Source organism: Pollicipes pollicipes, unplaced genomic scaffold (assembly GCF_011947565.3).
Source record: "Pollicipes pollicipes isolate AB1234 unplaced genomic scaffold, Ppol_2.1 Scaffold_6138;HRSCAF=7277_pilon_pilon_pilon, whole genome shotgun sequence".
NCBI classification, from domain to species: domain Eukaryota; kingdom Metazoa; phylum Arthropoda; class Thecostraca; order Pollicipedomorpha; family Pollicipedidae; genus Pollicipes; species Pollicipes pollicipes.
Genome location: NW_023596818.1, coordinates 34,843,370 through 34,857,116, shown reverse-complemented (window position 1 = coordinate 34,857,116; position 13,747 = coordinate 34,843,370). Strand labels below are relative to the sequence as shown.

Below are 13,747 nucleotides of genomic sequence, written 5' to 3'. Positions count from 1 at the left end.
CCACCTCCCCCTCCCCCGCACGCCATCGGACTCCGTACTCACGGGCGAGAGAAACGCATGGCTCGTGCTGAAGCCGTCTGACCTTGATGTGCCGGAGGTAGCTCGTGTTACTTTGACTCGTGTGGTGCGACATTGGTGAAGCGTTTGTCGCTCTTACCTGCTGACTAGTTAGTCCCAGTGATATCTGCAGGATGCGACCGATTTGGTGACGGTATTCAACAGCGATGGCACTCTCCACCCAGTTCGGCATTTGGCTGGCGGTGCATATCAAAGGGTGGGTCGGTTGTCGCGTACATTCAAACATTCAGCTGATTTTTCACGGCAAGACAAAAGTTTAAAAACACGTATGAAAGTAGGTCATGCACTCAAGTATGGATTTGTTCCGCGTTGAACATTAGTTTTACTTCAGATAGGGAGGCCGATAAAGCTATTCAGTTTTTGTATTTTCCACTTTCCCAGCAAAATTTTGGCCCTGAAGACCAATTTATGTCTTGTGTGTGGTGGTATCTGATCTCCTAAAGCGTGTGGTTCATTTCCACACATAAATGGGGATTATCGAACCATGGGGGCATATGTGACGATGATTTTGGCGCAATAACTACCCGATGCCCGGAAATGTTGTTACACTGGGTGGTGGCGTATTTAGATCGCGCTGTATTTTTGCTTTGTTTTGTTTCAATGTAAATCATCAAAATTTGCAAGATCAGAAATATGCATACTTAGTTTCCGATCGAGCATAAACGACCCTGGCAGGGCTAACGCCGGTTGCTTGTTTTTTATGTACATAAAATGTATAACGGATAAGTACATACAAGATTTATTAAAAATGCATATGTGATAAGCAATTGGCCTTCAGTTATCCGTGTTTTTCTTGTTTGCCGCTTGAAGATAGTAGCAAATGTTTGCCAAGTCTATTCCTTACACTCGTATAATTGCGCAGCAGTTTATCCGGACACTCCCATGTAACGCTTCGACACGAAAACCTGTCAGGCATTATTTGACATCGATATGATCCCTCTAATCCAAAAGTAAACAAGAACGGCACTGGAATACGTCACTGAGCTATCGCAATAATGATTTGGAGTCTTTATCGCGACTTCGCTTACATTTTGTAACTTTACCCTCAGTTGCAAAGAAACGTATTTCGCTATCACAGCCAAGGTGGCGGCGACAGCGGTCTAGAAATGGGATATGACACACTTCAGATGGCTGTTCAAAGCCCATCCACATTTTTATCGCCACTGAATTTCACAGTTTTGTGACATCGACTCTGCGATAGTTTGCCCATGTGATGGTAGACCCGGTCCTCCATGGTACGGCTGCATCTCACCATATGTTCCGATATGTTCCGGACGCAGTCCCTTCGTGCAACCACCAAGTTAAAGACGTTGCTATATGGACTCCCGAAACAGCCTCCTACCTCGTTTCAGCAGTAGCTTAAGCCTGCGTAACCATTCAACGACTGCGTGCTGCCTAGCTACGATCTAGGTGGGTCTGCCGGGCCGGGGTCACGCGCTGCTTACTAGGATGACCTCGTCGCCCGTCGACAGGAAGGGCGGCCTGCTGATCAACAACCTGTTCGCCCTGCTCGGCGGCGTGCTGGAGGGCTTCTCGCTGATGGCTGGCAGCTACGAGATGTTGATAATCGGCCGGTTCTTCATCGGCGTCAACTGCGGCCTCAACGCCGGCCTGGCGCCCATGTACCTGACCGAGATCTCGCCCACCCATCTCCGCGGCGCGGTGAGGCTGGCCGCGGCGCCGCCCGCGGAGGGCACGCCCGGTCCAGGGCGGGAGCACCACTCACCGTGAATCCGGTGTGGCGTCAGCAAACTGGCGTTCTGGCTTAGTTTACCGCGTGTGTTAGATTTCAGGATGTTGATGTTAGGAGACGCGAATGCCGCTGTTATAATGCACGGACCGTGCACCCGCTGAATCGCACCGGCCGTAGGTCACTGGTGGGAGGGTGTAGTAGACCTACCCTCAGTATTTGACCTCATTTGACCCACAAACCAACGACCAGCTAGCGCCTTGCCCAGCGTCCGGGGAATTCAATGTCAAGTTTGAACTCTTGCGGTCAGCTGGTGACCCTCAAGGCTGGCTCAGCCTCAGTGCTCAGCGACACAATTCAAAAATTACAGCCCTCTGGTACATACAACGGATATCTTTCTGGTAAACAGGCATCAAATCATACTTGAAGTTATACTAGCGATCAATGAACAGCAAACGGCAAAGCGGTTATTCAGGCCTTCACACGCTACGTCATGAGTGGATGACCTGGCATGGGCTTCATCCATTATATGCTAGCGAAATATGCTTAATGAATGCACCATCAACCAAAGCAAAGTTGGTGGTACTAATTTGCATCGTTTTGGTGCGGCATCAAAACTGGCGCCAGAATGATGAAAGCCACCTCCCCGTCCCGAGAGGGCTAGGGTAAAATCATGTCCATGTATTTCGCACGCCACTTGTATCTACTTCTGGACCGCTACAAAACTTGATATTTGGGCTGTCTTTTGGAACGCCTGCCAAACAGTGTGGCGAGCCTGAGGTCACCAGCGCTGACTGTGTGGCGGGCCTGAGGTCGTCAGAGTTGACTGTGTGGGAGCCTGAGGTCGTCAGAGCTGACAGTGTGGCATGTCTGTGGTCGCCAGAGCTGACATTGTCGCGAGGCTGAGGTCGTCAGAGCTGACAGTGTGGCATATCTGTGGTCGTCAGAGCTGACAGTGTGGCGAGTCTGATGTCGCCAGAGCTGACAGTGTGGCGAGCCTGAGGTCGCCAGAGCTGACAGTGTGGCTAGCCTGAGGTCGTCAGAGCTGACGGCATGGACCTTCCTGTGCCGACAGATTGGCTCCCTGTACCAGCTGGTGGTGACCATCAGCATCCTGGTCTCGCAAGTGCTGGGCATGCGGAACGTGCTGGGCACGGCCAGCGGCTGGCCGTGGCTGTTGGCGCTGACGCTGGCGCCAGTCGTGTTCCAGCTGGCCGTCATGCCGTTCTGTCCCGAGTCGCCGCGCTTCACGCTCATCAACAGGAACCGCGAGGTGGACGCCCAGAAAGGTGCGGCTCGCTCGCCACCCTCGCGTGCCATTAGCAGTGACAGTGGCGCCAGCTAGTGGTCCCATAGTACCGACTTCAAGCCGCCCGCCGGTCTCTGGCGCAGGCGTTTGCCGTGGCTGCGAATGGCTCACAAATGCGCCCCATTGGGGTGCAACGTGCCGATGTGATCGACATAAAGTCCGCAATCTTTGCTCGTCTAAGTGGGTTGGTAATTTCCACGGTCATGGTAATTAATGTACGTTAAACAAGATCAAAGGGTGGACTTTAACACGGCGCCTTCGGCGGCTGTGATGCCCGGAGTGGCCTCGACCATCTGCCGCACTGCGTTATTATGAACCCCATGTGATCGCATGGTGCCCTTCTTGATCCGTCCATCACCGGCTGTCCAGCTGTGGCCCACGGGATATTGCCGGCGGGGTCTTGTGTGATATCCTTCCTTGACCGACGCACTGCATCCCTTTCACGGCTCTCTTCTGGTTCCCCGTGTTTCCCATCCCCCGCCCTTTGTCAGCAGCCCCGGCCTGACTGACCTGACGTGACCCTTCCCCCACCCTCTGCCGGCGGCCCCGTCCTGGCTGACCTGTCATGACCCGTCCCCCACCCTCTGCCGGCAGCTCTGGCCTGGCTGCGCGGTTCTCCCGAGGTGCATGAAGAGATTGATGAGATGAAGGCGGAAAATGAGGCGTCCAAGCTGACCCCACGCGTGACGCTGAGGGAGATCACCACGAACCCCGCCCTCCGTGCCCCCCTCATCATCTCCGTGATGATGATGCTGGCTCAGCAGCTGTCGGGCATCAACGCCGTAAGTCTCCGCAGTCGGGCACACGGACGGATCCAACGTGTTATCTTGGGCGGGGCGTCAAGTTCCGACGTTCGCGCGGTTGCTTGAAATCGAACGCAAAGGGGAAATATTTGTTTTTACCCTCGAGAAGGGGTATGCTCGCATGGTTCCCTTGGATACACCTTCAGTGCGGCACACGCCGTTTACGACTTCATTGCATGCCTTCATATCGGACAAGGGCGTGATATATGCAACATTGGCATGCTGTACTTAAATAGGAAAATCGCGTCAGCAGGGAAAGATGTGTACTCCCTGGAGTTAGCCGCGCTTCCTCTAATCAAGCACTGCAACGCCCGAGAGCCCCAAAACCACCGTCATTATTACACCGGTGCATACCGTGAGGCTGCCTGAACCCTGCTGGTTTCGATGCCAGGGCAACACTGAACCCGCGCCCTCAGGTCATCTTCTTCTCTACGGACATCTACCAGCGAGCGGGCCTGAACGAAATGCAAGCCCAGTCGGCCACGCTCGGGATGGGCGCCATGAACGTGCTGATGACCATCATCAGCGTTGTCCTGGTGGAGAAGGCCGGCAGGAAGACGCTCCAGATGATCGGCCTGAGCGGCATGTTCGTCGTCACCGTGCTGCTCACCATCTGCCTGGCGCTGAAGGTAGGTCGGGGGGCCGAGGTGCAGCGCCGGCTGGTGCAGCGGCCCGGCCGTCACAGCGCCGGCTGGTGCAGCGGCCGGCCGTCACAGCGCCGGCTGGTGCAGCGGCCCAGCCGTCGCAGCGCCGGCTGATGCAGCGGCCGGCCGTCACAGCGCCGACTGGTGCAGCGACCCGGCCGCCACAGCGCCGGCTGGTGCAGCGGTCAGGCCCTTTAGACGCAGTGCCGGGGCTGCTCGGCGCTTTTTTCGGAGTCGGGCTGGCGTAATAATCTTGTACATGGCTCTCACAGGTGCTGAACAGAATACTGAACAATACTGGTTCTGATCCACGTCTGGCTCTGGATCTGTTTTGTAACAAAAAAAAAGCAAAACAAAACAAAGCAAGGCATCATCTTACGATCTACTGGTTCTGATCCACGTCTGGCTCTGGATATGTTTTGTAACAAAAAAACAAAACAAAACAAAGCAAGGCATCATCTTACGATCTACTGGTTCTGATCCACGTCTGGCTCTGGATCTGTTTTGTAACAACAAAAAAACAAAACAAAGCAAGGCATCATCTTACGATCTACTGGCTCTGATCCACGTCTGGCTCTGGATCTGTTTTGTATCAAAAAAAAAAAACAAAGCAAGGCATCATCTTACGATCTACTGGTTCTGATCCACGTCTGGCTCTGGATCTGTTTTGTAACAACAACAAAAAAAACAAAGCAAGGCATCATCTTACGATCTACTGGTTCTGATCCACGTCTGGCTCTGGATCTGTTTTGTAACAAACAAAAAAAACAAACAAAACAAAGCAAGGCATCATCTTACGATAACTTATCACACCCAACAATTCTTGTTGCCATTATCCTGTTGCTCTCAAATCATTTTCCCTCTAGCAAAGAAGACTTTGAGGATGTTGCGGGATTTAATACGTGCTCGGGGGAGTCAAATTGATCCCCCCCCCCGAAGGTTTGTCGGGAATGATTTCGGAATGGCGCGGCTTATGCGCACCAAATTTTACATAGCTGTAGACAAATGAATAGCGGATTGTCTGGCCTAACAAAAATAGATGCACCGTGTAAGGTCGCTGACCTATGGCAGGGCAAAAACAGGCCATGCTTCTGCGAAGTCTATTTCTAGGGAGTCGTTCAAGCTGATGCGACAACGGAGTGTTCGACGAAGCCTCAGACGAAACTTCAAAACCAATCTGTTTTTTTTACTCTAGTGCTTGCTGTATAAAGTAGTTTCTGGTACCCATTTCGAATATATTGATAACAGGAACTGCGCCATACATTTTCCATGGAGTTTCAAAGGACAGAATAGGCCACTGACCTAAAACAATCCAAGTCAGCACTTTGTTTTTAGGAGCATACTACCTAGCGTAATATTTGTCCCTTATTCAAATGCACAAGTCAAGGCAGTCATGCATAATTTGGTCACCATGACCTTCGAAAGGTCATACAAGGTCACTGACCTCAAATGAGCACGTGACAGCTTGCTTAGAACAGGTATCTAGGTTCTGGGGCACTTGGAAGACCAACCTGGAAATTGATCTTGTTTGACCTTATTTGGCCCGAAGGTCATAACCTAGAAGCCTCAAACCCAGACCTAAGTGAGTTCAGGTACAAACCAACACACCCTGTAAATCCTGGGCGCAAAATGACTATGAATGACCACAATGACAAGTGGCAATGCGAACACCAATGAACAACAACCCTATAAATTCGGTGTCTCTAGCTCTCTTCGTGCCTGAGATCCGGGGGGGGGGGCAAATTGACCCCCCACCCGAGCGAAGGGTATCCAACCGGCCACCCGGGCGCGTGTTAAACCTGCATTACAGCCTGAGGACCACGCTCGTGCTCGTGCAAGAGTTCGTTGTATCCGCAGAGGCCTCTCCCGGCCGTGAGGGGTCAGCCTCCTCCAGACGACAGTCGACTGAGGTGCCAGGAGTGCCTGACGCCGTCGCGTGTCGTGCCGCAGGACCAGGCGCAGTGGCTTAGCTACATCTCGATCGTGCTGGTCATCTCCTTCGTGGTGTGCTTCGCCACCGGACCAGGCAGCATCCCGTGGTTCCTGGTGGGCGAGCTGTTCGCCCAGTCGGCCCGGCCCACCGCCACCAGCATCGCCGTGGCCGTCAACTGGACGGCCAACTTTATCGTCGGCGTCAGCTTCCTGCCTCTTGCCGTGAGTGGGCCGCGCCGAGGGTACTCGTGTGGACCGGGGCGGCGAGGGAGCTCGGCCTCACGCCGGGGAAGAGGATGACGAAAGCGTCGCGTTAGGCACTGAGGACGACGATGAGGAAGGCTCCCCACGGCGCCGGAGGACGTTTTGCACGATCGTGGTGATGATATCGCGAAAGGGGACCCGATGGGAGCGAAGAGGCAGTGTCGCGCACTTGCTGGGTGACTACGGACGGGCACCGCATGTGATGTGTTGAATATGAGGGACATATCTTTGGGTCATGGGAAAACAAATTCAATTATCCTTTTTTTCGTTTTGTTTCAAGTCATTTTTCGCGCAGCAGCGTGGTGTGAATCGCTTCCAGACTTGACGAAAATCGATCAGTGCCCACTCGTCCTTTTCCTCGCCCCATTAATGTCCATGGTCGCTCACGCAAATGCCTGAAAATTTCGTCTTGTCTGTTTAAAGAGGCAATCGTAAACCCATGGGGTAGTGTTAATGAAGGCGTGAAACGCTGCCAAATTGTGTCCCGGTTTCGTGCCTTCTGGTCATACACGAAGGCGATGGGCACGCTAAGCATTTAAATATATCATCCGGAAGCAGCATTTGGCGCTTTCTCCTGTAATTAGTCCGCGACCTGTTTATTACGACAAAATCAGCGCCTGCCCAGCCTCAAATCGCACTGTCCAGATTTCCACTGAGGCTGGGGCGTTGTAATAAACTCCAAAGCATTTAAAGAAATCGTTGTTACCGCCACTGCATTTGCAATATTTCCCCAATTCCGTGCTGCCGCTGGTCAACTCTGCTGCAATGTTTCTTTGTTGTCATATCGTGCATTAACTCCAAACACACCCCGCGAAGATAGTGAGAGTGCTCCTTCCCCATATCAGAGTTTCGCTGGAAATGTTCTAGAGTCCTCTGATTGCGCCTGTCGCAACCATTCTCAATTCGATATTTGACCCCACATTTAGCACTACGCCATCCCCCATTAACTTCTCTGCAGACGTACCAAGCTTTTGTCGCCACGAGCTGGGGCTACTGAAACGCGGGCACGGCCCGGAACGACGGCTCGACTGCCAGACTGTTTCACATTTTCCCACTGCCCGTGCAAGACCAATTGATCAAAAGTGCGCCATGTATTGAAGCCTCCGTTCACTAAAAATGATCCCTCGGTCCAAGCGCTCAGACAGCGAGATTTACCACCAATCCGTGTCTTCCAGAACGCTATGGGCCCGTACGTGTTCCTCATCTTCGCCACCGTGCTAGCGGTCGCCGTGCTCTTCACGTGGAAGAGGGTGCCCGAGACGAAGAACAAGCCGATCGACGAGATCACGGCCATGTTCCGCCAGCGAGCGTACGACAAATAGACGGAGGCGCCGCCGCGTTGCAGCGCAGAGGCTCCAGTCGCATCAGCCACCGGCCGGCCGCTTATAGTGTTTGTGATACGAGGATTACCTGTGTAGTTAGTGTGGCCGAGTTGTTTTCGCGAGACAAACGTTACGACAGGCCGCGGCCGCGTCGTCTGCTTGACGGCCTTTCCGTCGGTGTGCTGTCGGCAGCGGCGTCGCCCCTCGACGCGTTGTTGGGCGCCGGGCGCTGCGGGCTTTCCTGGGCGCGCAGGAGCGGCTGAGGCACACCTGCCGGCGCCGCGACCCGACGGCCGCGCCGCTGTGCTGTACTCGCAGGGCCGGACACCCGGCTGCGCGCGGCCACCGGGCCGTGCCGCGGGCTCCGACGGCCGCCCTCGTTCGGAGGCGCTGTCGTGTGCGGTAGTGGGTGCCGGCCGGCACGCCGCCATGAATCCACCGCACACCCGAAAAGCAACAATAAAGCTGGCTGTACGTGTCTCCAGTTGTTATTCACACAGGCAGCAGACGGCCGGCCACCACCACACCCAGACATGTTTTTATTTTTTATTTATAAAATTATAATTTGCTTTATGATATAAAGCGCGCCGAACAGCGGCGGTGCGGCGCCGTGCCGCCCGCTGCCCCGTCCGCCGCCCTCCAGCAAACTATATACACACAACTGACACGACTTATCCATAACACACAAGGTAATATGCCAAGGATTATTAGATTTACAAAGTTCATTAAATAATGCGCGTTGCCATCGCAAAATGAACGAGCTTTTGTATCCATAATACAAAAAATCACTAAACAAGCACCAGTGTCGGAGTGTTGCGTCAGCCGTCCGCCTCGCCCTGTTGGCGCTGGCGTCGCTTTCCACCCTGCTGTGACGCAGCCACGCCGCACTAGCGCCGCTCTATCGGACCATCCCATAGTTACACTTGCACGATCTCCCTGCGACGGCGCTGCCATCGCGTCTCCAATTATTCTAGGCGGGGTGCGCCGGCTATCACGTGCGCTCGTCGTCGTCACCAGCCGCGTCCTCCTCTAACGCCTTGAAAAACGCCTTCACCGACATCAGTGCCACGCCCATGCCCTCCTGTTCGGCTGGGTCATTGCCTTCGCGCCAACGCAGGAACGCCGGTTCCGATATCACGTCCATGTCGTACAGCTGGCGGAAGCATTGGTCCAGCACATCTGCGGAACGGGAGCCAGGTCACGGAGAGCTCGCCGACGGCCGGCCGGCGCACAGAAGCAGTGACCGGCAGCCGCTGGCGGCGCAGAACGCCAGCTGTAGTCACCATCACCAGAGGGCGACCGTGAGCGAGCCATCAGCACCAACGCCACAGGCCCACGAGGCGGTCGTCAGCCGCACACAAGATATGCTGTTATCAGTAACAGAGAGCTATCACCAAATAGCCAACACATGATCAACACCAATCAACTCCACCGCGGCACTCACCAAAGTAGGGTAACTACCAGCAGACGGTCAACGGCACGCTAGCCATCAATCATCAGACGTTCCGTACATCACCATTCTCGGCCGGCCACCATGATACCGGCCGTCCGCAGCAGGGCGACACACTTACTGGGCGGGAACTGCAGGTGCCGCACGAGCGCCAGCACGCCGTACAGGGCGGCCAGCTCCAGCTCCACACTGACTATCAGGCACTTGAGCAGGGGGCCGTGCTTCTCCAGTCGTGACAACTGCACCTTCTCGGCGCCGTTATCTGGAGACGAGAGCCAGCCGTCAGGTGCCAGCGCACGCACACCACCGCCAACTGGGGTCACACACGCTACCGGGGCGGTCGAAAGAGATCACAGGACGAGCACTCGGCAGACCACTGCTGACTGCACGGCAGCGAGCTGAGCCGGACCGCAGCACACACGCATGGCAGGGCCGCACAGACTCGTACACAAACTGACACCAAACGGGAGACCACCAGCAGCCCCGCGGCCGAAAGAAGCTGAATAACCCTCCCAGGTGGCTCAACTTGCTTGGCACCGACAGCAGCTGTGGCTGTGATGCGGCATTTAGGCGAACAACAAACCGGGAGAATAGCCCAAACCCTCCACTTACCTATCACAATAGCATCGAAGCACAGCGCGCAGACAACGTCCTTGATGAACTGGGCGGAAGCGCGGTCCTCCTCGCCGACGTTGCGCTTGACCCAGAGCTCGAAATCGGGCTCGCCCTGGACGCGCGACAACAGCGAGCGCACGCCGCGGCCTGGCGGCGCCTTCTCTACCGAGAGCTGCACGTTGGCGCCCGACACCAGAAAGCCCAGCTGGGCCTGCCGGCAACGACGCGCGTAACGTCACGGCGCGCCCAATGGCAGCCGAGCAGGCGGCTGGCGCGCGACATACAGCAGCGGAGTCCACCACGGTCAGCGCGCACGCTAAACACACCACATAGCACCGTACAGTGCGACATCAACCAGTGAACTTCACCGACTACATTACACAAGTCACCCTCACAACACAGTCGTATACAGCACCCTGCGACGCTTCTGGGGGCTCTGGCCCTGCCGCCCAAGGTCTGCCTCACTCCTACCAGCCCAGCTTTGTAGACGCCCCCATACTCACGTTGAGCAGCGGCTTGACGTGGTCATCGCTGCCGAAGAAGCAACTCCAGTCGAAGTTGGCCGGCACCATGGCGCGCACCTTGTCGGCGCCGTGCAGCGACACGAGCCGCTTGAGCAGCGCCACCAGCAGGCGGCCGCCGCATTTGTCGGCCACCAGGGCGGCGGCCGGCGCCGCCAGCGCCGCCAGCGAGACGGCCGGCCGGCCAGCCGTCAGTGGCGGCGCCAGCAGCTCGCCCAGGTTCGCCCACATGGACGGGATGTCCGGCGCCAGGTCGCTGGCCACCTCGAGCAGCTCCTGGGCGCCGGCCAGGTACGCCTCGGCCGTCAGGTGGCCGCTCTCCAGCAGGCGGCGGTGCAGATCGCCCGTCATGTGCCGCTGCTCCGTCGAGCGGGCGTCCACGTAGAAGTTCAGGCACTCGGTCACGAACTGGGACATGGTGTCCGTATGCAGCTTCTCCTCCACGTCGAGCAAGCTCGTCTGCCGGGCGCGATGGGGACGGTCAGCACATGCACCGGCCGACACGGCGTTCCGGCGCAGGCGCGCAGTTATGCAGGAAGAGGCGAGTCCGCGGCTCTCGTACCACTTACGTCGTTAAGAAACCACGACAACCAGTACCGTCGGACAGACCAACCAGTAAAGCTAATGAGATATAATAAAGCTGTCACCTCAGAGCATGACAGCACTGCGGCAGTGCAAAATGACAGGACAGGCTGTAGCTGGCCGAAGAGGCGCGCTTCCGGCCAGGTTACACTCTTACCGGGAAATCCTTGCTATCAATATACTCCTCGCAGATAAGGCGAACAGTTCCTCGCATCTTCTCGCCGTCCATGGTGGCTGGGCCGTTAAGGCGAGGTCCGGCGGGCGCGGCCGGGGCGGCGGGCGCGGCCGGGGCGCCGGCGGCGGCGCGCGCCGGCGGCCGGCCGGTCGGACTGTCGCGGCCGCCGCGCTCGCCGGACGAGCCGCGGCCCGGGTCCGGCCCCAGGCGGCGGCCGGGCGGGCCCAGCCGCATGGGCGGCGGTGCGCCGCTGCCGCCGTCCTCCGGAAGCATGCTGAACATGTTGGGCGTGGTGCGCACGTCGCCGGCGCCCGGGCCGGCGGCCGGCCCGCCGCGCCGCCCGCCGGTCACCTTGGAGCCGAACGACCACGAGCTGCCACCGCCCGGGCCCAGCTTCACCTGGTTCGACTCGACCTGGTTGGCGCCGCTGCTGATGGCGTTCATGACGCGGCTGGCGTCGAAGCGGCCGCGGTTGACCGTGCTCCAGCCGTCGGCCGACGGGCCGCCCGAGCTGCCGCGCTGGCCGTCACGGCCGCCGCCGCGCCGCCGGTCGCGGTCCGAGCCGCGGTCGTTGCGGCGCCGGTCCTCGGCCTGCGCCAGCGCCACCTGCTGCTCCACCGCCTGCTGCCGCGCCTGCTTGTGCACCTCCTCGATCGTCATCGGTTTGGCCACGCCGGCCGTGCGCGTGTTCACCCAGCCGTTCTTTCTCATGTCAATCAGGTCCTGCAGCATGAAGCGGATCCGCGACGAAAACTTCTTTTCCTGGATCACCTTGTTGAAGCCGTTGAACATGCTGCTAAGGTCCTTTCCGCGCGCCGCCTCGGCCTTCTCCAACTTCTGGCCGATGGTAGTCATCAGCTTACAGAGGCACTCGTACGAGTCCTCGTGCTCGTCCCTCACCAACTTGACGATACACTGGTGCATGATACGGTCGGTGAGCATGCCCAGCTTGTACAGCTCGCCGATGAAGCGGATGTTCCCGTTAGAGCGGAGACGCATCTTGGTACTCTCCTTCTCCAGCGAGCGCATCTTCTCCTTTTTGACTTCTTCGTCCTTCTCTTCGGCGATCTCCTTCAGTCGTTCGTCACGGTTCAGCTCCGACGACTTGTCCTTCTCAAACTCGCGCTGACACTGCGTCAGCAGCAGCTTGCGGAAGTTCACTTTCCCGTCCTTCTCAGCGCTCTCCACCTGACGCCCAGCAGACAACACACGTTTAAAGAAGTGCGAAGCAATAGCGTGACGTATGCATAGAGAAAGACATTCCGAACGAGATCGTAACACACAGGACCTTCGCTAAATTACGAACCAACAAGCTCAAGTCTCAAGTCCCAACCTTTCGGTAACTGCCCAATTTCTCATTCGAGCACGTGGCAACAGTGATGGCGACGCATCCTGAAGCCCTGTCACTGGCAGACAAAGCACAACACGGCCTTCGCTCTATGTAAAAGCAGCTCGGGCCATCACAGAAATATCTGCACGACACGAACCACCTCTTAAACTTGATAAGACTGGTCTGGGATTACCGAGAATGTTCACTAGTCGCCTCCGGCTCAGAAATACGTCGCGAGGACCGACGCCTGAACCTCGAACACCAGTTCCAATCGACGGATAGCTTTGCTATCCAGGGCTGCCGAGGGGTTCGGTGTGTCCCAAATCCAGCGGCATGGTCGACCCGTGCAACGCCAACATTGACAAAATATCAGCTGAGCCGAGCTAATTGGTCGCGTCAATATCAGGTGCGTGCTCAAGGATTCAAGTCTAGTTTCGCAAGGCTTCTCGACGCAGATGGCATTGCAAGACCAGCCAGCCCACAGCCCAGCGACGGCCCCTCCCACTACCTCTCCCACCCCACCCACCCCTCACACACTTACACGCCCAAACCCACACATTGATTAACGAACCCAGTTAAAGACCCCAAATCACCGCCCCATCACGGGGCGTCGCCTGGTAACACCACTGTGACTCACCTCCGTTTTCGACATGGACACGCAGAGGAGCGCGTACTGGTCGGCGTACATGGGCTCGTCGACGGCCTTCTCGAACAGCGTGCTGATCATCTTGTGCAGCCGACTCTCCGTGTTGAGCTCGAGCTTTTTGATCTCGCCCGTCAGCCGCTCGATGTTGTTGGGCGTGATCTTGTTGAGGATGCCCTTGAAGGCGCGGATGACGCGCGACTCGTCGTCCAGATCGCCGGGGCTCGCCTTGTACGTGGCCTTCCAGGCGTTCTCCGTCTCGCGCAGCTTGACGTCGCGGTTGAGGCTGATTTCGATGCGGCGCGGTCCAGGCCCGGGGCCGGCCTGCTGCTGCATCTCGCGCCGGCCCTGCTGCGAGCCGCGTCCGCCGCGGTAGCCCTGTCGCAGGG

The 13,747-nt window shown here is 57.0% G+C and overlaps 2 protein-coding genes across 5 annotated transcripts in view; one reads left to right on the top strand and one right to left on the bottom strand.

Annotated features, from left to right (window-relative positions):
- The window catches only part of LOC119105839 (solute carrier family 2, facilitated glucose transporter member 1), a 41,345-nt gene extending 32,823 nt beyond the window's left edge, over positions 1-8,522 (top strand). For all 4 annotated transcript variants that reach the window (XM_037229392.1, XM_037229388.1, XM_037229390.1 and 1 more), the window contains exons 4-9: positions 1,551-1,740; positions 2,844-3,057; positions 3,672-3,859; positions 4,297-4,509; positions 6,475-6,678; positions 7,896-8,522. In XM_037229392.1, coding sequence (XP_037085287.1) covers positions 1,551-1,740; positions 2,844-3,057; positions 3,672-3,859; positions 4,297-4,509; positions 6,475-6,678; positions 7,896-8,042 — 1,156 coding nt within the window. In that variant the 3' untranslated portion in view covers positions 8,043-8,522. The remainder of the gene's footprint in view (positions 1-1,550; positions 1,741-2,843; positions 3,058-3,671; positions 3,860-4,296; positions 4,510-6,474; positions 6,679-7,895) is intronic.
- On the bottom strand, positions 8,515-13,732 carry LOC119105614 (eukaryotic translation initiation factor 4 gamma 1). Its single transcript, XM_037229072.1, has 7 exons — positions 13,353-13,732; positions 11,584-12,573; positions 11,368-11,499; positions 10,611-11,087; positions 10,105-10,318; positions 9,614-9,754; positions 8,515-9,221 (listed from the first exon to the last, which is right to left on the bottom strand). Exons 1-7 carry the CDS (start codon positions 13,692-13,694, stop codon positions 9,034-9,036), a joined length of 2,484 nt encoding a protein of 827 aa, XP_037084967.1. The 5' UTR covers positions 13,695-13,732; the 3' UTR covers positions 8,515-9,033.
- Positions 13,733-13,747: the final 15 nt, after the last annotated feature.